Source organism: Macroventuria anomochaeta (genome assembly GCF_010093625.1).
Source record: "Macroventuria anomochaeta strain CBS 525.71 unplaced genomic scaffold BU25scaffold_5, whole genome shotgun sequence".
Taxonomy (NCBI): domain Eukaryota; kingdom Fungi; phylum Ascomycota; class Dothideomycetes; order Pleosporales; family Didymellaceae; genus Macroventuria; species Macroventuria anomochaeta.
In genome coordinates, this window is record NW_022985366.1 from 37,329 (window position 1) to 60,616 (window position 23,288).

General features: G+C 54.2%; 10 protein-coding genes across 10 annotated transcripts; 6 read left to right on the top strand and 4 right to left on the bottom strand.

The window, feature by feature from the left end:
• Positions 1-90: 90 nt before the first annotated feature.
• On the top strand, positions 91-4,275 carry BU25DRAFT_418602 (calcium-translocating P-type ATPase; the record flags this gene model as incomplete). Its single annotated transcript, XM_033707883.1, has 1 exon — positions 91-4,275. The coding sequence occupies one exon, from the start codon at positions 91-93 to the stop codon at positions 4,273-4,275; it is 4,185 nt and encodes a 1,394-aa protein (XP_033565124.1).
• A 346-nt stretch (positions 4,276-4,621) lies between these two features.
• BU25DRAFT_445916 (uncharacterized protein) lies at positions 4,622-6,312 on the bottom strand (the record flags this gene model as incomplete). Its single annotated transcript, XM_033709463.1, has 1 exon — positions 4,622-6,312. Exon 1 carries the CDS (start codon positions 6,212-6,214, stop codon positions 4,622-4,624), a length of 1,593 nt encoding a protein of 530 aa, XP_033565125.1. The 5' UTR covers positions 6,215-6,312.
• Positions 6,313-6,489: 177 nt separating this feature from the next.
• Positions 6,490-7,672, top strand: BU25DRAFT_407507 (thiamine pyrophosphokinase). The gene has a single exon (XM_033705553.1). It carries the CDS (start codon positions 6,498-6,500, stop codon positions 7,545-7,547), a length of 1,050 nt encoding a protein of 349 aa, XP_033565126.1. The 5' UTR covers positions 6,490-6,497; the 3' UTR covers positions 7,548-7,672.
• A 91-nt stretch (positions 7,673-7,763) lies between these two features.
• Positions 7,764-8,253, bottom strand: BU25DRAFT_333308 (RNA polymerase; the record flags this gene model as incomplete). Its single annotated transcript, XM_033702479.1, has 2 exons — positions 7,764-7,872; positions 7,931-8,253. The coding sequence occupies 2 exons, from the start codon at positions 8,251-8,253 to the stop codon at positions 7,764-7,766; spliced, it is 432 nt and encodes a 143-aa protein (XP_033565127.1).
• Positions 8,254-8,703: 450 nt separating this feature from the next.
• Positions 8,704-11,483, top strand: BU25DRAFT_385611 (uncharacterized protein). The gene is made up of 2 exons (XM_033704371.1): positions 8,704-9,494; positions 9,546-11,483. The coding sequence occupies exons 1-2, from the start codon at positions 8,710-8,712 to the stop codon at positions 11,074-11,076; spliced, it is 2,316 nt and encodes a 771-aa protein (XP_033565128.1). The 5' UTR covers positions 8,704-8,709; the 3' UTR covers positions 11,077-11,483.
• A 29-nt stretch (positions 11,484-11,512) lies between these two features.
• Positions 11,513-13,358, bottom strand: BU25DRAFT_445918 (uncharacterized protein). The gene is made up of 2 exons (XM_033709464.1): positions 13,334-13,358; positions 11,513-13,125 (listed from the first exon to the last, which is right to left on the bottom strand). The coding sequence occupies exon 2, from the start codon at positions 13,114-13,116 to the stop codon at positions 11,575-11,577; it is 1,542 nt and encodes a 513-aa protein (XP_033565129.1). The 5' UTR covers positions 13,117-13,125; positions 13,334-13,358; the 3' UTR covers positions 11,513-11,574.
• A 129-nt stretch (positions 13,359-13,487) lies between these two features.
• BU25DRAFT_360623 (uncharacterized protein) lies at positions 13,488-14,355 on the top strand. The gene is made up of 2 exons (XM_033703674.1): positions 13,488-13,600; positions 13,687-14,355. The coding sequence occupies exons 1-2, from the start codon at positions 13,499-13,501 to the stop codon at positions 13,894-13,896; spliced, it is 312 nt and encodes a 103-aa protein (XP_033565130.1). The 5' UTR covers positions 13,488-13,498; the 3' UTR covers positions 13,897-14,355.
• Positions 14,356-14,789: 434 nt separating this feature from the next.
• On the bottom strand, positions 14,790-15,914 carry BU25DRAFT_407510 (ras-domain-containing protein). The gene is made up of 3 exons (XM_033705554.1): positions 15,571-15,914; positions 15,315-15,518; positions 14,790-15,265 (listed from the first exon to the last, which is right to left on the bottom strand). Exons 1-3 carry the CDS (start codon positions 15,844-15,846, stop codon positions 14,885-14,887), a joined length of 861 nt encoding a protein of 286 aa, XP_033565131.1. The 5' UTR covers positions 15,847-15,914; the 3' UTR covers positions 14,790-14,884.
• Positions 15,915-16,100: 186 nt separating this feature from the next.
• BU25DRAFT_407511 (sphingosine-1-phosphate phosphohydrolase) lies at positions 16,101-18,183 on the top strand. Its single transcript, XM_033705555.1, has 3 exons — positions 16,101-16,590; positions 16,650-17,947; positions 17,997-18,183. The coding sequence occupies exons 1-3, from the start codon at positions 16,460-16,462 to the stop codon at positions 18,071-18,073; spliced, it is 1,506 nt and encodes a 501-aa protein (XP_033565132.1). The 5' UTR covers positions 16,101-16,459; the 3' UTR covers positions 18,074-18,183.
• Positions 18,184-20,533: 2,350 nt separating this feature from the next.
• BU25DRAFT_455291 (uncharacterized protein) lies at positions 20,534-21,067 on the top strand (the record flags this gene model as incomplete). Its single annotated transcript, XM_033709933.1, has 1 exon — positions 20,534-21,067. The coding sequence occupies one exon, from the start codon at positions 20,534-20,536 to the stop codon at positions 21,065-21,067; it is 534 nt and encodes a 177-aa protein (XP_033565133.1).
• Positions 21,068-23,288: the final 2,221 nt, after the last annotated feature.

A 23,288-nucleotide genomic window follows, 5' to 3' on the forward strand; every position in this document is an offset into this window, starting at 1 on the left:
TTCCACTCGTATCCTCTCGCTAGCCTAACAGCATAGCCGACCCCACCTGCTGCCTACTATCACAGCCTCGGGGCTGACTTTAGGCACACCATGGCGGACCACGATACATCGGACGCTGCTCCGCGACGAGCCAGAGCTCCTACCATCACCATCGATACATCCGCTGCTGGCGGAAACAGCACAGGCGATTCTGTACCTTTGGGCAATATCGACAATCGCAACTCTAATATGGATAATAATGCTTCGCCTGAGCTGCGCAGCGCAGGATCGTTCGAAAGCAATGCAAGCAGGCCAACTTCGTCGCATAATGTCTCTTCGCCAAGTACGAGATGGAATAACGGCGGGAACCTTCTGTCAGTACCTGGCGCGCATTCTCGGGGAAATTCGATGGATTCGAACGCCGAAAATGGCGAATCGAACTCAACTGGTACTTATGTTCCGTCGTCTCAAGGCGAGACGCTTAAAGGAGAAATGGGTCCCACAGAAGTTCTTAACGACAAAGATGCTCTCAAGCCCGATCCAGGTACAGAAGCTGACTTTGAAGTCGAAAACAACAAATTCGCGTTTTCGCCTGGTCAGCTTGCTAAGTTGTACAATCCCAAGAGCTTAGGCGCATTCCATGCTCTGGGTGGATTGGACGGATTAGAGAAGGGTCTCCGAACAGATAGAAAAGCTGGTCTAAGCATCGACGAACAGCATCTTGACGGCGCTGTTACGTTCGAGGAGGCCACTACGCCCAGCCAGACACAAACACCGCCAAAGTCATCTGCTAATGGAGCCGTTCCTAACGATGCGTCTAAAGCATCAGGGCCGAACGCTTTCGCTGATCGGAGACGTGTGTTCAGCGACAACCGGCTTCCGGAAAAGAAGCCAAAGAACATCTTTCAATTAGCGTGGATGGCCTATAACGATAAGGTGCTGCTTCTCTTAACAGGCGCTGCTGTCATATCACTTGCACTTGGTTTGTATCAAACTTTTGGTGTCAAACACGATGATGGCAAGCCGAAGGTCGAGTGGATTGAAGGTGTAGCCATTATTGTCGCCATTGTCATCGTCGTTGTCGTTGGTGCTGCCAACGACTGGCAGAAGGAACGCCAATTCGTGAAGCTGAACAAGAAGAAGGACGACCGACAGATCAAGGTGGTTCGCTCCGGAAGAACCCAGCAAGTCTTGGTATACGACATCCTAGTAGGAGATGTCGTCAACCTTGAGCCTGGAGACATGATTCCTGTCGACGGTATTCTCATCCAGGGCCACGGCATCAAATGCGACGAGTCCTCGGCTACCGGTGAATCTGATCTTCTGAAGAAGACCCCTGGAGACGAAGCTTTCCGCACCATCGAAAGGCACGAGAATCTGAAGAAGGTTGATCCGTTCATCCTCTCTGGTGCCAAAGTGTCAGAGGGTGTTGGACAATTCCTGGTTACCGCCACCGGTGTCAACTCGAGTTACGGCAAAACGATGATGTCTCTCCGTGAAGAGAGTGAGGTCACTCCCCTGCAGTCGAAGCTGAACGTTCTTGCAACCTACATCGCCAAGCTCGGCAGTGCTGCCGCGTTGCTTCTGTTTGTCGTTCTGTTCATCGAATTCCTTGTCCATCTGAAGGGTAGCAACGCCACTCCTGCAGAGAAGGGCCAGAACTTCCTCGATATCCTCATTGTCGCCATCACTGTTATCGTCGTTGCTGTTCCCGAAGGTCTGCCCCTTGCTGTAACCCTTGCGCTGGCTTTTGCAACAACCCGCATGTTGAAGGACAACAACTTGGTGCGACTGCTTCGATCTTGCGAAACTATGGGCAACGCGACAACCATTTGCTCCGACAAGACTGGAACTCTCACCCAAAACAAGATGACCGTGGTTGCTGGCTCTCTTGGCACTGCTCTTCGATTTGGTGACCACAAGCTCAAGGCTTCCCAGGACTCCACCCCCCTCGATGATGGCACCAAGGGCAAGAACGTCGCAGAGTCTCCTGTTGAAGGTCCTAATGACGTTTCGGCTTCCGAATTCGCTGCTACCATCAGCAAGGACGTGAAGGAGCTTCTCGAGCAATCCATTGTACAGAACACCACTGCCTTCGAGGGTGAGGCTGGCGGACCAGACCCATTCATTGGCTCGAAGACTGAAACTGCTCTCCTTGGTTTTGCACGCGACCATCTTGGCACGGGTAACCTGGCCGAGGAGCGCTCTAACGCCAACATCGTTCAAGTCGTCCCCTTTGACTCGGCTATAAAATGCTCAGCAGCCGTTGCAAAGCTCTCCGATGGGACATACCGAATGTACGTCAAAGGAGCCTCTGAGATCCTTCTGTGCAACTGCGACAAGATCGTTACGGACGCCTCAAAGGAGCTCATCACAGCTCCGATGACGGGCGATAACCGCGAGGCGCTCGAACATGTCATCACTGCTTACGCCTCTCGTTCACTCCGCACCATCGGCCTGATCTACCGCGATTTCGAGAGCTGGCCACCTAAGGACTCCAAGCCCAACGAAGACGACCCTAGCCAGGCCGTGTTCACTGATGTTTTCAAGAAGATGACTTTCCTCGCTGTTGTCGGTATTCAAGACCCTCTGCGAGACAGTGTCAAGGAAGCTGTCAAAGACTGTCAACACGCTGGTGTCTATGTCCGCATGGTTACGGGTGACAATGTCCTGACAGCCAAGGCTATTGCTGAAGATTGTGGTATCCTCGTTCCTGGCGGCGTGGTTATGGAGGGTCCTACCTTTCGTAAGCTGTCAAAGAAGGACATGGATGCTATTATCCCCAAACTTTGTGTTCTCGCGCGCTCCAGTCCCGAGGACAAGCGTAAGCTTGTGAAGCGTCTCAAAGAGCTGGGCGAAACTGTCGCAGTTACTGGTGACGGTACAAACGATGCTCCAGCGCTCAAGACAGCTGATGTTGGTTTCTCCATGGGTATCGCTGGAACTGAAGTTGCTAAGGAAGCCTCCGCTATCATTCTTATGGACGACAACTTCGCTTCGATCGTGAAGGCCTTGCTCTGGGGTCGTGCGGTCAACGATGCTGTCAAGAAGTTCTTGCAGTTCCAGATCACAGTCAACATTACTGCCGTCGTCCTTACCTTCGTCTCTGCCGTGTCCAGCGAGGACCAAAGCTCTGTGCTTACCGCTGTTCAGCTTCTCTGGGTCAACCTCATCATGGACACTTTTGCGGCTTTGGCTCTCGCGACCGATCCACCCACACGAAGCCTGTTGAACAGAAAACCCGACCCCAAGTCTGCTTCTCTAATTACCTTGAGGATGTGGAAGATGATCATCGGCCAAGCTATCTATCAGCTCGTGGTTACCTTCATCCTTTACTTCGCTGGCGAATCTATACTCTCATATGAAAGCGATCGCGAGAAGGAGCAACTGCCGACCCTTGTTTTCAACACTTTCGTGTGGATGCAAATCTTCAACGCTCTCAACAACCGCCGCCTCGATAACCGTTTCAATGTCTTCGAAGGCATCACACACAACTGGTTCTTCATCGGCATCCTGCTGATCATGATCGGTGGACAGACCATGATCGTCTTCATCGGTGGTGTTGCTTTCTCCGTTACCAGGCTCAACGGTGCTCAATGGGGATACTCGATAGTTTTGGGTTTCCTGTCACTCCCCGTCGGCATGATTGTTCGCCTCATCCCTGATGAGCTCATCCGCAAATGCATTCCAGACTTCTTCAAGAGGAAGCGCAACCCGGAGGTTGTCGTTACTGACGATAACTTCGAGTGGAACCAGGGTCTTCTTGAAATCCGTGATGAGCTCGCTTTCATCAGGAAGTTCCGCGGTGGTCGTCTTAGCAACATCAAGTACAAGGTTTCGCACCCCAGGGAGATGTTCTCCAGGTCGAGGACCAGTCTCTCTCACCCAAGCACACCCAACAATGGTACCATCGACCACGAAGGCTCCCCAGCACCCACGCCATCCAGCCGTCGCCGAACAAGGTCCCACTCCAACTCGGCTTTCGGTCCCGCCGCTGTCATGGCCGGTATTGTCGCTGGCAGCGTTGGAGGATGGTCGCCGATTGGCAAGGATACTGGCGATGCTGGTTCGCTCAAGTTCAGTCGTAGCATGAACAAGGACGATCTGGAGGCACAGCAGGGTATCGAGGTTCACCCCCAAACTAAGCCATCGGATCCCGTTCTTGCACCTGATGCGCATGAGTATCGCGGCCCACCCAGCCAAAACACAGGAACAACACCCAACTTCGCTATCGGACCTTTCGCTGGTGACCCCAAGCTGAATGACGGCAAGAAGCCAGACGACACGAACCCCTAGAATACCTCTTCTCTTTCACCTGTTTCATTGTACAACACTTTGCATTAATCGGCGTATACGGAGTATTACCGCTAGTTTCTTGCACCGCAGCAGGACTGTGCAGGCTTCTACATACGTGCTTTAATGTAAATACCCAACCGACCACTGCATCTCTTCATTTGCGTCTTCCCTTTCTCTCAGTGGTGCGCGCCCGCTCGCCTGTGTTAGTGAAGCCTTTGGAGGCGGTAGTGATTGTAGATTTTCCCTTCTGCGAGCGTGGTGTCGAGGGACAACAAATATTAGGTAGTAAAAATCAAAGCAACATCGCCACCGATTATAGACATGTGGCCTCTTTATCCATGCCGTCTCATTCAGCTGCTTGTGTACCAGGAATGTGCACATCAATCACAGCGTGCACAACCCCCGGCGCATACGTCTTCACTTTCTCCACGTGCTCCACTTGCGCTTTCCTCTTCAATCCTTCTGCGTCACCAGCCACCGACCTCCTCTCATCAGCACATTCGTCAGTCAACCTCTGGAACTCCGTCTCAACCTCCACCTTCCGCTCATCCATCTCCACCACCCCAACATTCTCATGCGCATGCACCCAGCCTCCCAGTCTCCTATCCACTGCCCTCACAGCGCTTGGCCAACTCAATCTCGACACCGGCAGCAGTCCGAGGTTCACATGTCGGACCGGGGGTATATAGTCCCTCAGACATTGTACGATGCGATCCGCGGTCTCGTTACTCATGGCGAAGATCCAGAAATCCTCCTTGCCCTTTATAATATTGGTACGCCAGGCTTCCCATTCACCAGATGTTGAGGAGGGTGAAGGGATGTCGGCGGGCGTGAATACGCGCCCACTCCAATTGTTTAGCGCAGCGCCGCGACGCAGACCTTCGACGCTCCAGGGATTGAGTTCCCAGCATAGCACCCGAGTGAGGCCGGCTCGACGGTAGGAGAAGGAGAAGTAGCCGATGCCGGCGTACATGTCCACCGCCGTTGCTCCCTCTTGTGTTTGAGAGGCGGATGAGGAGGGGGCGAGGGATGTAATGGAGGGCAGGGAAAGGAGACGCGCTTTTTCCTTGACGTTGCCACGGCTGAACATCGTGTACAAGGGTGCCCAGGTCTGGTGGACGGAGTTCTGCGTTGTGTGCACCCAGAGCGCGTCCTCGAAATCTTTCTGGCTAGGGGCGCTCAGTGTTTGCAGCGTTGGCGAGGGGCCGAAGGTGCCGTATATCGGAGTCAGATTTACGGGACTGCGGAGGATATTGTCTTCATCTCCAGCATGCGCGGAAGAAGGCGTGTTGGAAGGCGGAATCGGCGAGTTGAGCGCGATGTGCGTGCAGTGCAGTGCATCGGCTATGTGGTCCCACACCCGTTCGAAGATGCCTGCATGATGCAAAACAATGAAGGACAAGTCCGAGCCAAGGGAGTTGCTGGGTAGGAGGAGGAGCGGCTTGTATATTGAGTAGGAGTCGGGGAACCTAACGACGAGAGCATCGATGGTGAGGTTCAGAGAGGCGAGTGTGCCTGACGGTAGGGCTTCGAGAGCTTCTCGAACGGCTTTGCGGAGGGGGTTATGTGACGCGGCGACGGGTCTGTAACTATTGGTCTCTGGGGGGATCCAGGATGAGCACGTGATGTCCGGAGAGATATCATGCAGCTGAAGCCCCACGAGTAGTTGGGCCCTCTCCGCAGTTGTACTCCAACCGTCGGCCAGTTGTACGCACGGTATCGTTGTAGGTACGCGCATTCGCTGCCCGTTTGACGCTGCATGTTTTGCGTCGTTCGGTTCTGGAGAAATTCCATGGTATCGATCGAATATCTTGTGGCTCTCCAACAACGACTTTACAATTTTCACGTGGGCTTTGGGTACGGATAAGACGGCTCTTGCTCCATCATATGGATCGGATTGGCGCGGTTGGCCTGGTATCCTTCCTGTGGCTTCGCTCATGGTGGCAGATGTTGGGGTGTGTTGTTGTGATTCGAGATGTTGGATTTGAACATCATGGGGACGACCACACCGGTATTGATGCTTAACACAAAGGATTCACAGAATCATTGGACCACCATGGAACAAGGGGCTCAGTCAGTATACTCCGAAAGCGATCACGGTTTCAAGACGGTCTTACACATGGAACCTACAATGGGAAGTTGATGTCAGTCCTCCCTGCCCCGCCCCCACTATTTCTCCAACGCTCGCTCCCGATGACGAAGCCAAACACAGCACCACCTCCATGTCCAACCTCAACTTCCCCATAACCCTCCCCTCCAACCAACCTCCCTCCATGACATCGCACCTCCAAACTGCCGTCACACCACTACATCCACCCGAAATGTCCTTCACAAACCTCGCCCTCGTCTCGCAATGCGACGCCTTCCCCTACGCCGATGCCGATCCACACGCCTACCTGACCCGGGTGAACACATACTACCAGTTACGAGTTTCTGGCCATGACTACGCGCTGGGCTACATGCTGCCGTCCGTCGCCGAAGTGTTCCGCGGAATACCGAACTGGGCGCTCGACGACGAGGAGCGCGTGTTAACGCTTACGGCTGGGGAGGATGCAGCAACAAGAAGCAAAGCGGTTGAGACGACGCTCCTCGCTTTACGAGAAACAGGGCACTTTGAGGTCTTGAAGAAGTGGAGGGGCGAGTTGTATGCTGTGTACGGGCGGGATAAGAAGCTGCTGTTTGATGTGGAGAGGAGCGCCTCTCCGTTGTTTGGGGTTGTGACGTACGGCGTGCACCTCACAGCTTACACGCGCGACAAGGAGAGCGGGGAGATAAGAATTTGGACGCCGAGAAGAGCGAAGAGCAAACAGACGTATGGCGGTATGCTGGATAATGCAGTTGCGGGCGGAATTGCGTCTGGAGAGTCTCCATTTGAGAGTCTGGTTAGGGAGAGTGCGGAGGAAGCGAGTTTGCAAGAAGACCTGGTGAGGAACAAGGCAAAGGCGGCCGGGACGGTGACGTACTGGTATGTGAGGGATGAGAGGGCGGGAGGAGAGACAGGGCTGTTGCAGCCGGAGGTGCAGTACATTTACGACCTGGAGCTGCCTGAAGACGTTGTGCCTAAGCCGGGAGACGACGAGGTTGAGGAGTTTCAGTTGTGGAGTGTGGAGGAGGTGCAGGAGGCCATGACGAAGGGCGAGTTCAAGCCGAATTGCTCGCTGGTGGTGCTGGATTTCCTGGTGCGGCACGGCATTCTGACGGAGGCAACTGAGAAGGACTTCATTGAGATTGTGTCGAGGCTGCATAGGAGATTGGAGTTTCCCACACTCTAGTTGGTTTGATCTGATTTGGTTGGGGGGGGGGTGAGAAGATGTGAAAGATTTGAGGATATCGACGAGGGTATCCAGACGCCGTAAATAGACCACTCCAGATGATACCAATACCACCACATAACGCCGCCCATGCTTGCTTTTCTCCGCAGCTCTGCCGCTGTGTTTGGTGCGTGTCTCGCTGTGTTTGGTGCGCGTCTCGCTGTGTTTGGTGCGCGTCTAGCTGTGCTTGAGCAGCATGTAGATGTTGTCGATCTTCAGGCCGGTGAGCTTCTTGAAGGGACCCTCGATGTACAGCAGCAGTCCGCCAAAGCTGGCAAAGTACTTCCTACAGCATTGTCAGCACGAACCCCCCCCCCCCTCATGCCTTGCATGTGACCACTCACAAAGTGTCACCGTCACCGTCCTCGAATCTGTAGTTCTTGCCGTAGCACACATAGTCGTACATATCCGCCAGCGTCGTAGTGCCCTGCTTGCTGACGTTCCTCCAGCTCGTCTCCTCCTTCGTGCCGTCCAGGTTCAGCGTTGTAGCCAGGACCATCTGGATCTGCTCGCCTTGCTGGCAGGGGAAGAGCTCGTGGTTGATGTCGAGCGTCATGGTGAGCGAGTTGTCGGCCGAGGTGCCGAAGATGCGCGAGACGCGGTCGTAGCGCTCGTTGTTGACCTCGGTGAGGGTGAAGGTCTCTTCGAAGACTTGCGCGTCGGCCATGGCGGGCGTAGAAATTTTGAGGCGGTAAGGACGGGCTGCTGGGACTGGGGCGTGAGTGGCGGAGGGCGCAGTCGGCACGGTGTTGGTGCGCGAAGTGTGGACTGGCGGAGGGTTGGCGACGTGTGCCGAGGCGAGGCGCTGTGTATGGGAAGTGCTGGTGGGCTATGTGAAAGAGCTTCAGTGCAGGCATGTGCGATCGGCGCTAGCGCGGACCTCCGCCCTCTCCACAGGCAGCTCAGCCTGCGACACCACGGACGCTTTACCGCCGCGCAGGTGCAGCTGTTGAGATACAGCGGTCGGACTACGGCTGTCGCCTTGTTCCTCTACATACCCGCCCCTCTGTCCGCCACCGTTCCGCTCGAGTGAATGCATGCATGATACCGACCACCACACCGTCCCACGTCGACATCCCCCCCCCCCCACGCCTCGTAGGCGCAAACAACCCCACATCTCGCCATGTCGAGGTCGCTCTCGCTCTTTGCCTTACTCGACATGACACCGCCGTCGCCCGGCGCCGACGACTCCGACTCCGACTCGAGCCGCGGCTGCAGTCCCATGGCCTTCGACCCCCTCAACCTGCGCAAGCCCAAGACGACGGTGCAGAACAGCCCGCTGTTCAAGCTGCCGGACGACATCTTCAAGTGCGTGCTGGACTACCTGGACCGCGACGAGGCCTGGAGTCTGAAGAGGCTCTGCAAGGGCATGTCTAAGAGCGAGTCGGTCAACCAGCTGCTCTACAAGTACCCGATACAGCTGAGCGACGTGCGCGACCTGAGGCTCGGCGAGTGGAAGTACCGGACCAGTGGCCAGGTGCGGTGGCAGAGCTTCCAGGAGAGCGTCAACGACGAGAACAGGAGCTACGTGCAGAAGCTGGCCCTGTCACATTGGGTGAGCATCGACGACTTCCGCTGGATAGAAGCGAACCTGCCTGCGCTCACCACCCTCGACATCTCGGCCATCAAGGACTTCGTCTGGACGCCCGAGGAGACTTGGACGTGGAAGATGCTGGCAGAAGCATGTCCAGTGCTGTTCAGCAAGCTGGAGGAGCTGGAAGTCGCGAACTGGGCCGACTACACTGCACACTCGCGCATCGAGTACAGCTACTCGTACAACGACTACCGCTTCAAGCAGAAATTCCGGCTGTCGAGGCGGCGAGGCGGTGGCTCTGTTGCAAAGGAGATCTTCCCGCTGTGCGAGAAACTGAAGACTCTCGCCATCCGGGAGCGGTACTCGGGGTTTCAGTAAGATGGGGTTCTCAACGTGTCACTGCTACCTAACTAATCCAGTCGCAGCACCTGGAACGAGTGGGAGGTCCATCAGCGCGTGTGCTGTCTTGTCGATGGCGTGCAGAGTAACTGCCCGTCCAGCCTGACGAAGCTCAAGGTGCACGACTACGCCCCGTATCGCTCGCTCTTCTCCACCGATGCCACCGACTGGCCGCAGATCACAGACGTCGAGATTGGTCTGTACAGCTGGATGGAAGACCGCCGCGAGCGAGACGTAATCGGACCCATTCCCTACCGAATCACACAGGGCCACCATCACCGAGATGAAGAGGAGGCTTTCGATGACAAGAGCTTCGATAATTGCAAGCGCGACCACATGACACTCGGTAACCACGTGGTCCAAGGCGTCGGCGCTTCCTTCGAGGACCTACTCCAGAGCCTCCAGACCATTTCCAAGAAGTACCCAAAGATCAACATCAAACCGATCCGCAACCTCGAGAACATCACACTGCATCCCTTCCACCTTGTCAACGTCATGCAGCGACGCCAACACTTCGGACAGCACAACGCACAGAACAACGCAACGCCGCCGGTCGACCCGTGCTCCAACGCGGAAGTACAAGAAGCCATACGGTGGTTGCTCAAGAAGTGCGACTGGAAGCCGATTCTGGCCTGGGACTCGATGATGTGCGACGTCTTCCCCGCAAACCTCGAGCCCAACCGCACCTTCCTCCCAAAACCCGAAGTCCTCACCCGCATCCAAACCATGGTCACCACGCTCCGCAGCCTCAACATCCCCATCCGTCTCTCCATCGGCGACCGCACCAACACATCGCCCTCCTCCGGCCTCGACGGCTCCCTCTACTTCGGCGACTACAAAGCCTTCGCCGGCACCGGCGACGACAAGGAAGAGCGCCTCCTCCCCACCCAGGCCTGCTTCAACCTCACCCCCATTGCACACATGGTCGATGAGCTCACCATCCAGTACCCCGTCGACGTGCCCGGCGTCTCTGGCTACTTACGCGCACATCGTCGCCAGTCGCCCGCAGAGAAGGTGCTCATGGACCGCGAGATGACCGGGTGGCGCCGCTTCTGGACGCGGTACGCGACACAGTTCACCAACCTCAAGAAACTGACTGCCAACGTACCAAACGACATCTACGAGGACTGGGCGAAGACCGAGCTCCCTTCCTTGCTCAACGATGGACGATGGGAGATGCTCGAGGTCCCAGATAATGCGGGCGATTTCGGCTTCTTTGGGAGTTATTTCCCGTTTTCGAGTATAAGGTACTCGTTCTCGCGGAAGAGGGGGCGGGTTAAGTTTGTCCAGCGAGTGTTTTTCCGCCGCGACGAAGCGCCTCTTAACCTCGTCAGTGCGCATCCTAGCTTGACTGAAGCGGAGCGCGAGGAGAGACACATTTCTGACGAAGACATCGCGGACAAGCATCACGAGCGTCACCGCTTTTGGACGCCCAAGGAAATCGAGACCAAGACGAAGCCTGAAGAGAAGGTGAACGGTAAAAAGCGCAAGGCCGGTGCCGACGACGAAACTACCACCGAGAGCAAAAGGTTGAAGATTGACGAACAGACAGCGTGACTAGCCGCTCGCCTCGAAGAGAGCCGAGCCCACCGCGACAGGTTCATGGGGTATTGGGCGCGCAGAAACTACCTACACTGGCGGATGTAGCATCATTGGCGCCTTGGTCGGGATTTGAGCGGTATCTCTAATGATAATGGTAATGAATGGATTGGCGTTTGGTGGCATCCGGAAGAGGCATTGGGACAGACACGACTGGAGTTTAGGACGGGATGGGACAGGATCACGCGTGACGATATCTAGCAAAGGAGGTACAATGGCATGTGTTGTGCAAACTCATCTTCTTACGCGTCCGTCTTACAGTTGGCTGCAGAAGGCTTCCGGGAGGATTGATTAGCAATATTAGCAATGGCATTTTAGCAATGGCATTATTGCAAAGTGATGGCACGACAAGCACACATAGACAGAGAAGTTATGGATGTTCATGTATTTCATTCATGTATACATTACGAGTCATGCTTCGCTTCATCACGCACACCATAAACGCTCTCTATATTCTTACATCGACGCCCATTCCACAGAGAACGCGCGAACGTTATCCTCCTTCGGCGCCTTGGGATCCTCTCCACCAACCATATACGCCTTCTTCGTCCCCGTACCCAAACGGCCTCCACCCACAATATCCAGCAAATCGAACTTCTCATCCCAGCCCAGTCCCGTGGCGAGGAAGTGGCTGTGGTACCGCAGAGGATCGCCGGGGTAGACGGAGTAGTTGCAGCCGAAGCGCAGCCCGGGCATGAAGAAGTAGCCGCGCGAGTGCAGGAAGCGGAAGAGTGGGTAGCTCTTGGGGACTACTGGGAGGGGACGGGAGGAGTCTTGCGGTGGGGTTGGTAGAGGAGGTGTGGATGTGGTGGGGGTGATGTACTGGCGTTGGGCAAAGACACTCTTCAAGGTGCTCTTCACTGGAGGAGCGGATGGGGCGGGCTCAGACTCGAAGAGCGAGGTCGAGGCGGTGGATGGGTCGACCTCTTGTGGATCCTCTGCTGGCTCGGCCTCTATTCCACCCATTGGCGGCACAGCTTCTCGCAAGTCGACCTCCTCCGGGTCATCGGCGGTTACAGCCTTGAACTCCTCCTGCATGGCTTCTTCGAGCTGGGCTTCCGCCAGCTTCACTTCCTCGGGACCAGCTTCTTCTTCCTTGACCAAGAGCGGCATAGCCTCCTCCACTTCGACCTTCTCAACCTTCACCTCCACCGGCGCAAGCTCCAGGAAGGAGGAGCCTTTCATGATCGAGCCAAGATCAGAGAAGGACGAGCCGAGGTCGGAAGTGTGTGGAGAGGATGGCGCAGCATCGCTGACAGGTGCAGCAACGGCTTCCGACTTTGCTGACACTGATGAGGGGTCCAGGAACGAGGATCCTTTCATGATCGAGCCAAGGTCAACAAACGACGAGCCGAGGTCAGAAGCGACAGTGCCTGATGACTCTGATGGTATCGACGGTACTGAAGCTGTGTTGGCTGATGACTGCGGCTCCACAAACCCTGAACCCTTCATGATGAAGCCAAGACCAGAGCCAGCAGGGCTGGGTAGCTCGACATGGACCGTCGCATCAGAGGCTGTGCTGTCCGCTGTGCTCTCAACTGTCGCAGTACTATCCGCGACACTTGGAGCTGTCTCGGTCTCAACGACCTCCTTCCTCCACCCCTTCTTCTTGAGCGCGATATCCTTCTTCTTCTCCTGTGCCGCCAAACTCTCTTTTGCGGCCTCAGTACCTTGACGGTCCATCTCCGCCAGGTACTTCAACCTATCTGCTCTGCTCATCTCTTGGAATCCCTGACGGTGTGTTTCTACATCGTCAACGATGTACGCATGTCCTCCCTCCACAAGCACTCGTGCCTCTTCAGACATGAGCTCAAGCGGGATGCCTAGGAAGACATTTTGCTGCGATAGGTTCGGTATCGTGCCGACCAGAACGCCACAAATATTGTGGTTGCGACGGACATGCGAGATCACGTCGACGTCGAAAAGGAGGTGTCGTCCTGCAACGCAGGAGATGGGGAAGGGTTCGGAGACTTCTTTTGGTGCCAGGGCCGGCGCCATGATGTCGATCTGAGCAAGAGCTGTTAGCTTTGCTGCCTGGCAGGAGGGTGATGTTGCAGAGGTATTAGGCAGAAGGTTGGATCATAGTGTGAATACAATAATTTGAGTCATCAAGTCCCATCTTGTGGGATTCAGGGGATTGACAGATTAATTATGGTGTTAATCATAGGAACCTCGGGGAGGACCCCGGGAGTGCAAATTGCACAGACTGGCTTACCTTCACTTGTGTGGTTTCATCGTGGTGGTCGATTGATGAGGAGAGCTTGAGGTAGCAAACGGAATTTTATGGACGATGGTTTAGCGTGTGGCCAGTGCGCGATGGACCCCACCGTGGACATGCAACGCGTTCCTGCATCCAAACATTCGACGAAAACAGATCAACATGTCGACAAACCGTGCCTCGGCCGCTAACGGCGCGCAGCCTGCGCCTGAGAAGACTTACTTCGAGCAGCAGCGTGAAATCCTGGTGGGCGAGATTGCTCAGGTAAATCCACCGCCCCGCACCTCCTCATACACACCGCTGCACACCGCTGTGCACTCAATGAAGCGTGAGACTGATCTACGTCGCAGAGTCTCGAGCTCGTCCTCCAAAACATGAACAAACTGAACCGCTCCCTCGAAGAAGTCACCCAAGTCGGCGCCGAGTTCGCGCCTGTGGAATCGCTGTGGAGTCACTTCGAGAACGTCATGGCCAAAGACCCGAATGAGAACCAGGAGGGTGCGCAGGAGGGGCAGACTGAGCATGAGGAAGCCACAGAAGTGACGGAGCATCAAAAGTGAGAAGATGCCGCGTTGACTCGATGACAGAGTCATGGTGATACAGCGCCTGCGAGTGCGGACGTGGAGGTCAGGAAGAACTCGAAGGTTGATGAAGACACTGGGTTGCAAGTGGTTGCTAAGGACGTCCCAACGGTGTCTGATAGAGCAGAGACACGGAAGAAGTCGCGGGGGCGGAGAAAGAGACGGATTCGACTTTCAGATGAGCTTATGGGACGCGGAGACTCGATGGATGAGGTCGACTCTACCGACGAAGCAGCACAACAGACGTCCGGAGAGGATGAATGGGAAGATTGTTAGAGAAGCAGAAGGTCTGGGTGTGGGGGTCGATCGCTAATATCATCAGCTTCGCACAAAGCTGAACGGGGAAAGCTGCGTTGTGGCCAACAGCAGTTGGCCGCTGTGTTTGATATGGATAGACCAGGGTCGAGCAATGTGATGTGTACACGAGCCTAGGATCACCTTGCTCACAAGTATGTGCTGTGCAGGTATAATGTCAGACAACAAGGATGGTCTCCACTGCTGTTCATGTGCTGTTCGTCAGTCGTGTAACAGTTTCATCGTCCTGACTGTCGCCTCAACTGATGGAACTCGACGGGGGAAACGGTTAAGATGCTTAAAAATTCATTCCCTAGGCGCGGCGATGCGCCCACGCACAACTAAATACCGAATACAGATACAGAATGGTGAAATGCACGCGTAGACGTTTCAGGTCGGAGCCCAGTCGTACAAATTGTCGCTCACAAGCAGCCAACAACGCCGTCAATCATATACGTGTAGGGCTCTACAGAAGTGGTAGCAGGCAACTGGCGGGTTAGCTGGTCGAGCTACGCTACCAGTATGCAAAAAAAAAGAAAAAAAAAAAAAAAAAAAAAAAAAAAAAAAAAAAGAAGGGACCGAAGGCGTGATGAGATGGTCATTAAGCATCTTGATCGTGTCGTCCAGCGTCGTGTGTCGAGATAGCCGTCTCCTTCGGTGACAGTGAGAGTGCTTAGAGGATAGTGCACCCCTTGCTGCCCTTCTTCTTCTTCTTGGGTAGATCGGACATGGTAGAGATAGTCCGGTGATGCCCAGAGGCGGATGGTGTGGCGGTCTCTCTGCGGACATCCGCCGGCGTCTTCCACTCGTCGCCGACAGCAATGGTGACAGCCGTGTCGAAGATGTCCTCGACGCCGTCCTGCTCTTTACTACTGCACTCCATGTACATGGCGCCCATCTTCTTGGCGACGGCGCGGCCCTGCTCAGGTGTTACCGGTGTAAGGCCTTGTGTCTTGAGGAGCTCAATGCAGTTCTTCTTGTTACGGAGATCTGACTTGAGACCAAGAAGCATCAACGGCGTTGTGGGGCAGAAGTGCAGGACTTCGGGGTACCACTTGGAAAAGTTAGTGCGTGCAGCTAAAAGTTGGAAGTGGGCAGCCGACCTTGTCCATGACGTTTTCGAGCGAGTTAGGGCAGTCGATAGCGAAACAAACAAAGATGATGTCGGTTTCCGGGTACGAAAGCGGTCGCAGGCGGTCGTATTCCTCTTGTCCAGCAGTATCCCACAGAGCGAGCTCGACCATCTTGCCTGTCGGCAGGTGCGGGGTCTGGGTGATGTAGTTCTCAAACACTGTCGGCACATATTTCTGCGGCGCAGTCAGTGGATTGCAGGTTGGTGGCATTGTGCGCCTGGCATACCTCTGGGAAGTTGCCGGAGCTGTAGCTGATCAACAGACACGTCTTTCCGCAGCCGCCATCACCGACGACGACCAGCTTTTTCGAGAACTGCGGCGGCTCGGTGATGTTGGTGTTGTTTGTCTGCGTTGTTCCGTATGAGCTGACTGTGCCATTGCTGTTGCGTTCGCTGGGTGTGCGTGTGGGCTTGCGGACCGGTGTGATCGTCGTAGCTCCTGGTGCTTTTGTGCTCTGCTTGCGGCGCAGGTAGTCGTAGTTTTGCGAGGGTGCGGTCGCCATGGCGGGAGGTGTGGTGTGGAGTGGAGTCAAGGTTCGACAGGCCTTGGAATGCGAACAGTGGTAACAATGCAGACGGCGAGTTGGGGTGCTGGGGCAGCTGTATGGTAGCGAGTGGTCGAAGCTTATGGGCCGCCGTGTTTATAAACTCGGTTGCCGTCATTCTCCCCGGGCAACCACGCAGGCGCTAAGTGCACACCCCGGTCCAGTAGACGCCCCCGGTCCAGTGGACACACCCCTGTCAGCTCCAAGGTGCAACCCCCATGCACGGCCTCATATCGCATGCTACCGCGCATCCACCCCGCCCGCTGGTCATGATCGTCCTGTCTGCCTCGAGACAATCTCCCGCCGACTGCCCCCATGTGTCCCCAGCATGATGCGTCCCTGGGCGTGGCATCCGGCCTAAAGGTCGCTGCCATGTCCGCTCCGGCGCACAAGGAGAAGCGGCTCGATGCGGGAAACCGACACCACGACCACTGTGCGTGCTGGCTGTGTGCAATTGCAAGAGACGCAAGCTGAGCGCTGAACAGATGCTCGACGACTGCCCAAATGGCGCAATGACCTGCGCAATCGCCTTATTCCCATAGTGCGCTGGGAGACACCGTGGCTCGCCTGGATGCAGGAGAGCATGCGCTCGCCAGCGCTCGACACGTACTTTGCCTACACGGCCAACCTTGGGACCCATACCTTCTTCATGGTCTTCCTGCCAATTCAGTTTTGGTGCGGCTATACAGGCCTTGGGCGAGCGTACGTCAGCGAACCTGTCACCCAAACCCTGGCTTTAGTGCGACAGCTGACATGTGCAGCACCGTGTTTATGCTCGCCGCTGGCATCTACTGGAGCGGCTTCCTCAAGGACATGCTATGTCTGCCTCGCCCCCTGTCGCCTCCTCTCGCCCGCATCTCCATGTCCGGCTCGGCAGCTCTTGAATACGGCTTTCCCTCCTCGCACTCGACGAACGCGGTCTCCGTTACCTTCTACGCCATATACATGCTGCGGCAGTCAGACGAGTACAATCGTACGGTCAACATTGGTCTGCAGGCCTTCTTCTACCTCTACGCCGTCTCGATCATCATCGGTCGGCTATATTGTGGCATGCATGGCTTCCTCGATGTCCTGGTGGGAAGCGTTCTCGGCGCCCTCATCACCGTCTTCCAGCTGATCTTCAGCGAGTGGATAGATTCGTGGATCTTCAGCGGTGCTTACCAGGATGTTGTCGTAGCAACCCTGGTCATCTTCGTGCTGGTCCGCATACATCCTGAGCCTGCTGATGACTGCCCGTGCTTTGACGACAGTGTAGCGTTCTCTGGCGTAGTGGTTGGTATCAACCTTGGGGCCTGGCATTACGCACAATCAGGGTTCGCGATCAACGATGCCTATCCTTCCACGGTGCCATTCGAGCTTGCCCAGATAGGACTGCCCAAGGCTATCGTCCGTACGTTGCTCGGTGTTGTCATCATCTTCCTATGGAGGTCGACAGCAAAGCCGACGCTGTTTAAGATACTGCCGCCACTTTTCAGACTCCTCGAGCGAGGTCGGATGAACTTACCACGCGCTTTCTTCCTCAACGCCTCCTCATACACTTCCATTCCCAACATGCGCGACGATGACAATGTCATCCCACCCGCTTCGCAGCTTCCGCAGATGCTCAAGAACCTGGCACACCCGCGCAAACGATCAGTGTCGGTTGGTCCACAGTCAGCCTCCGACGCCTACGAGACGCTTGCCCACCGCAACCGCCGGCGAAGAGAAAGTGTCAACTCATCAGATGGCACTGTACTCGAAGACTTAGAATGGTTCTCGAGTCCGCCGTCTCAAGCGGCAACGCCAGCGCTCGGCCAGGGACAGCGTCTACTAGGTACTGGTCTTTTGCCTACACCAATGGCCTCACAAGTCCACTCGTATGAGAAAATGATGGGCACCGGCAATATACAAAGCTTAGATGGCAAGATGGAAACTCCACCAGACAGCGACATAGATCTTGCAGGCAACGCGTCGTTGAAGACCGAGGAGGAGAATGAGAAACGCGAAATATTCATGAAGCTTACAAAGCCGCGTGTGCGGTACGATGTTGAAGTGGTTACAAAGTTGATTGTGTATAGCGGTAAGTGCTTTTGTTGATGAACTGGTGATATCTACTTACCTGGTCCTAGGCATTGGGTGGCTGGCCGTTAGTATCGACCCCATCATATTCGAGATAGTTGGCCTTGGTATGGGCATTCGACCATGATTCTATCGTCCTTTTTCTTTTTGATTTGGCTTCGTTGCCACACGATCACGTTCTTGTAGATGTTACGACATACCCATACGGCTGGCCCTCCACGGGACATATGATCAGACACCTTTTCTACGCTTTTTGTGTCTTTTTGCATCGTAACGGACGTCAAGTTTCTTCACATGATTGGAGTCCCTCTTCTTGTCTATACATGTCTCTTGACACAGACACACAAGACGGCGCTCTCTCCGGGGTAGAGCTATGCTTTCCCTCCCTTTGGCTCTTACCCAAGCGCCCAGTTCGTTCCGCATTGCGCTCGTTATTGTTAAGTGAAAATCGTCTCTTTGCATCTTGCAGGCTAGCCTGCTTGATATTGCACTAGTCCTCCATGTACTCCTCGTAACGCATACCTTGCACAGCAATGTCGTTACGTTTCCTTCTTGATTGCGCTTCTGCACAACGCGTTAATGCTCGATTGCACGTTAGCTTGCAATGGGTCTGTTCAATTTCGCGACACCTTCGCGGACCCTTGCCATAGATCAGGACTGTTGCCTTTTTCGTTCGCTAGTGGCGATAGAGTGCAAGTCTGTAGCGAAAACGGGCAGCTTGACAGATTCCATAGCACCTCAGACCTTTCGTTGATACCTAGTAGTCTCTGTGCTAGGATGCGGGTACCGATGGTGGGGTGGGTAATGATGTTCTGCCCTTTCTGGTCACACACGCTGCCTTTCGCTTACCTTCACTTGCAACGCTTCCAGTAGCTTCTCGATGCACAGACACACGTGGCACAAAGCGCGCAGACAACGAACGTATTGATCTCGACCTCTTGCTCCTTTCCACCACACAACAACGAAAATGCCAGCACCGCCATAGTTCAGACACGTATTCGAAATCGTTGACTTCATTCACGGGTCACTTCTACCGCACTGTAGGCATGGACTGCCCTGAGGTTCTCACTGCGGCAACTGTTCACGTCATCGCCCATGCAACTGCAGAGATTCAGGTTAGACGCAGGGACGCTCAACCGTTGAGAGCTGATTCTGATCGCGCTTTTCGGGGACGGAGTGCTCGACACGGAGGTCGGTGGCAAAGACATCATCGTTCTTGCGGGTGAAGATCACTCTTTGTTCGATACCTTGAACACCAACACAGTTGCCCTGCTGCAACAGACCTCAAAATGCCCCATCCGCACCCTGCAGAAGATCTCTGCTTACGTATGCGAGGTTCGAGAATATATCGAGGCTCATCCGACTACAAGGAAGGGTAACCAGAAGACCCATGTCTTCACCTACGAGACTCAGAGGATGATTGAGGGTCAAGGTACACTGCAGCAGCTACCTGATGACTCAACTGTCATGGTGTTGCTCGGATCTGACATCAGAGATACGCATGAGGAAGAGGATAGCACGTTCTTCGAGGCAGGTGGTTGCAGCGCAGACGCGGTCACCCAGATCTACAACTACTTTGGGTACTGGGAGGCGGATGTACTATCCAGCGCGTTCAACCCGATCTCACCAAGCAGCTTGCCAAAGCGAACATGCTTGCTTTCGTTGATTTGATCCCCCTTGGCTTGTTAAACACAAGGACAACTATCCTCAAGCCAGTCGTCTTACGGGCGTGTACATGAATCAAGTCAAGCCGCTGATTGTTCTGACATATGGCTCCGTTGTAGGTCTACCACTTTCATTCTGGCGCATCCTTTGGGTTCGATCATCAATCTGACAACAATCTAGCCAGCCTACGCCGCGAGGTAGAATTTTAGGTCCTTCACGCTGAACCAATACGAAAAGGACAAGAAGGCCGAGCAGATGAAGTACGGGGAAGCACGTTGGGTGCAGGATATTATGGGCGTCAAGTTACATCCACTTATGGATCGTTCATGTCTCGCTCACAATAATGCAGCACGCCTGGAGGTATCGACATCCGCAGCAGTGCCGGTCTATCTCTCGGAGACAGGAAGCCGCTTCTCAAAAGAGAATACCAAGGTGGAGAGTCTTCCCATCGCAAGTCTCGTCCTCACCCTCAGTGAGCAAGCAAATACTGTACTTTTCCTTGACACTGGGATGGTGTCACTGGCATCATGGTGAACGAGGTACTTGTTGATAGCCTCCCACCCGAGTGCAGTGCTGTCCCATCGGCTTCCAGGAACACGGCCCAACGAACTCCTACTATCCGCAGAGCTTCTTCGCTGAGTCGAGGAGTAAGCGTGCTATGTTCTTCACCGCATCGGCTCTGCGCGCCGAAGACTACAACTTCTATCTCAGCAAGACCAAGAAGTAGCTGCCCGCCAAATCTGGTGATCTGCTTTGGCTGATCAACTGCTTCTTTACGGTCAATTTCTCCACTGGCAGTCAAGTCGATCTCATCCGCGCTTCACTGCATAACAACTCTACCTTCAGACTCATCGCATTCGTCTGCGCTAGTGCGACGTACAAGCATTATTGTCATCTTAGCACCTTTCTGGCTTTCGCTAGCATGGCGGAGATGGGTCAGAATGAACGCAACGTGTCTGCGAATGCTCTCACGATCGCATGCGAGCTTATACGCGCTTCAAAGGACAAAAAGGCCAAGACCGCAATCCTTCCCGGCAAGGTAACCGCGTCTCGATACGTGATCACATTGACCGGAGACGAGAAGCGACCTGGGAACGTGATCCGCGAGGTCGAGGAACCGGATCTCGAGCGAGATGTTGGGATTCTGGACGACTTCACCGACGACGACGCGGTTTGGAGCAAGGACTCAACGGCATCGGTGGACGATGATGAATCTGTCAACGGTGAAGAGTCGGGCATAGCTGCTGCGAAACCCGAGAAAAGTAAGGGCAAGGGCAAGAAGGCTGAGCGCACGCAGGACGAGGATCTCGAAGACCAGGCAAGGAACAGTCAAGTGGTAACCGTGGGCCTGAAGCGCGGTCGCGATGAGGATTCCGACAACGGCGAGGGTTCAAGCAAGGCTGCTGCAAAGGTTCTCAAGAAGAGCAAGAAGGACAAGCGAAGGAAGTCTGAGTAAGGACATGCGAAGTAGGCCTCAGCACAAGTAGAAGGCGACGTCGCTGACATGCTTCCAGGTACCTTTGTTTGCGATTCTTTTCATTAGACTGTCGGGACTAGAACAGGATGTTCAGATGTCGGAGCCGAGTACGAAATACGCTAGTGTGCACATCGCACATTCCAACCAATGAACATGACTCCACTTTAGCTATGAGCAAAACGATCCCCCTTTTTTATATGAGATTATATATGTCCCTAAAACGAAAATTGCCATCAATGAATTGGTCCTGTGGTGTAAGTTTAATCCACAATCCTTCAGCTTTCGAGCTCCTTCTGACAACAATCCAGCTAGTGGTATGAGTAAGTTACAATCAAATGAGTCCGACCTCGAAAAACATCTAACAACCATCAAGTTCTCGCTTAGGGTACCTAAGTAAACGTGCGAGAGGCCCCGCGTTCGAGTCGCGGCAGGACCCCTTTTTTGCACTCTTGTGACCCTGGTATGGGGAGGGTTTGCGTGTTTTTGCTCGCTGCACTGTACAGTCTTGCTCCAGTTCGACATGAGAAGACTAGTCCGAAATTGCCAGTGTCGAATGCCTGCAGACATCCTGCACGCGCTACCTGAAGTTCTCAATAGATTGACATCCTCCGGGCTGCTGAGAGAGCATATCGTTGCTATTCAATAGGTAGGATCTTGGATTCTCCAAACAGCTTTGTTGCAATTTTAGAGTCGGTCCTCCCAACACTTAGAGGTTGATTCTTTGTAGTTGCGAGAATTTTAGTCTTTTGCAACTGACTGTTATGGAGGGTGTAAGGTGTGAGGTCTTTTAAGTCCTTAATTCTATCCTAGCTGGTTGGAAGGCTGCTGGACTCTGCCCATACAATCCTGAGCTGGTGCTTTTATCATCTCAGTATTAGGCCGTCCTAGTACCCCTCCGTCAAAACCACGGGCTTTAGATGTACTCAAGACTATCTACGGTACTCCACAAAACTTAGCAGATACCTCAACAATCAGAATCTCTTTCACGGAGTACCCAGCTAGTGCTTGGCAAGGCAGGTAAGGCTATTATAAAGCAAATACTCGGGCAGCTCAGCTTAAAGCTGAAAACAAGCAACTACAGTATCAACTCAGTCAACTCTAGAATACTCAATCAAGAAAGTGAGTCAGAGTGGATCAAAAAGAGTGCTTCAGCAACATTGAAAATATTAAAGTTGCTAATGATCAGGCTGCTGCTACTGCGCTTCAATATATGTGTACTCAGTGGCGAACCTAAACTCTATTGTTGGCAAGACTCGGCTTCAAAATCGGTGTTGATGGCTACCCCCGGTCGAAAAGTACCCCGGTCAGCTTACAGCAGGAGGGGACCTGAGCAGCACCATCCCCTTCACGATAAACTTACGACCAGGTTACGCATTCATTAATCAATAACCGCGCTCAGGAAGCTTCATATTTAAGACAGTGAATGCACTATTCTCGAACGCTGTAGTTGAACCGGACGGTGATCAATATGACAGATTGTTAGAGGCGCATCTGAGGGTGACGTCGAGAGACGTGAGCCCGCCGTAAATCAACCGCTGGCGACAGAAGCCGGTACAGCTTGATTGTTGCCTACCCTGTAGCTTCCCTCACCTGACGACAAACGACAGTATGGGGGACTATTAAGTCAAGGCGAAGGTGCAAACCTCAGCGGAAGGTAGCACCGCTGCCTTAAATACACCGCCTCATCCTCATCCACTCGCAAAACCTTCTCCCACTACCGCACGCTACATGCCAATCTCCAGTCATGGCAGTGACGACAAAACCCATGGGTCTCGTCGACATCGCAGTCCTCCTGAACTACAAGCGATGCACTACCGACCACCGCTACTGAAACACCGAGCTGGTTGAAGTCGCATGGCTTGCCAACAAACCCAAGATGATGCGTGTTGAACCAAAGACTTGAAGAGACAACATCGATAACCATCGTAACTGGATCATTCTCCACCAAGTTGAAGGCACCGAAAAGGAACGCGATTCTCTAACCAACATGACCGTCGAGAGTGCCTCTGCCACTTCACTTATTATCTTTACAGGAACATGAAACGATCTTCTACCTTATCACACACAATGACTTCTGTTCTCTGGTCTCTACCTCTTGCAGTGCTTCTTTGACCTCCTCATTTCCCCAAATACAGCGCTGCGCATTCGACACGAGCCTAGGGGCAACATGGGTACTTGCACCTACACTACGACGATCAGT

Bases quoted from the DNA above. Each gene is read 5' to 3' on its own strand.
- BU25DRAFT_360623 (XM_033703674.1), top strand. From the start codon at position 13,499: ATGTCGACAAACCGTGCCTCGGCCGCTAACGGCGCGCAGCCTGCGCCT. The intron at 13,601-13,686 runs GTAAATCCACCG...TCTACGTCGCAG, and splicing joins TGGTGGGCGAGATTGCTCAG to AGTCTCGAGCTCGTCCTCCA.
- BU25DRAFT_407507 (XM_033705553.1), top strand. From the start codon at position 6,498: ATGTCCAACCTCAACTTCCCCATAACCCTCCCCTCCAACCAACCTCCC.
- BU25DRAFT_407510 (XM_033705554.1), bottom strand. From the start codon at position 15,846: ATGGCGACCGCACCCTCGCAAAACTACGACTACCTGCGCCGCAAGCAG. The intron at 15,519-15,570 runs GTATGCCAGGCG...ACTGCGCCGCAG, and splicing joins GCTCCGGCAACTTCCCAGAG to AAATATGTGCCGACAGTGTT. The intron at 15,266-15,314 runs GTCGGCTGCCCA...AACTTTTCCAAG, and splicing joins TCGAAAACGTCATGGACAAG to TGGTACCCCGAAGTCCTGCA.
- BU25DRAFT_445918 (XM_033709464.1), bottom strand. From the start codon at position 13,116: ATGGCGCCGGCCCTGGCACCAAAAGAAGTCTCCGAACCCTTCCCCATC.
- BU25DRAFT_385611 (XM_033704371.1), top strand. From the start codon at position 8,710: ATGTCGAGGTCGCTCTCGCTCTTTGCCTTACTCGACATGACACCGCCG. The intron at 9,495-9,545 runs GTAAGATGGGGT...ATCCAGTCGCAG, and splicing joins GAGCGGTACTCGGGGTTTCA to CACCTGGAACGAGTGGGAGG.
- BU25DRAFT_407511 (XM_033705555.1), top strand. From the start codon at position 16,460: ATGCAGGAGAGCATGCGCTCGCCAGCGCTCGACACGTACTTTGCCTAC. The intron at 16,591-16,649 runs GTACGTCAGCGA...TGACATGTGCAG, and splicing joins TATACAGGCCTTGGGCGAGC to CACCGTGTTTATGCTCGCCG. The intron at 17,948-17,996 runs GTAAGTGCTTTT...ACCTGGTCCTAG, and splicing joins AAAGTTGATTGTGTATAGCG to GCATTGGGTGGCTGGCCGTT.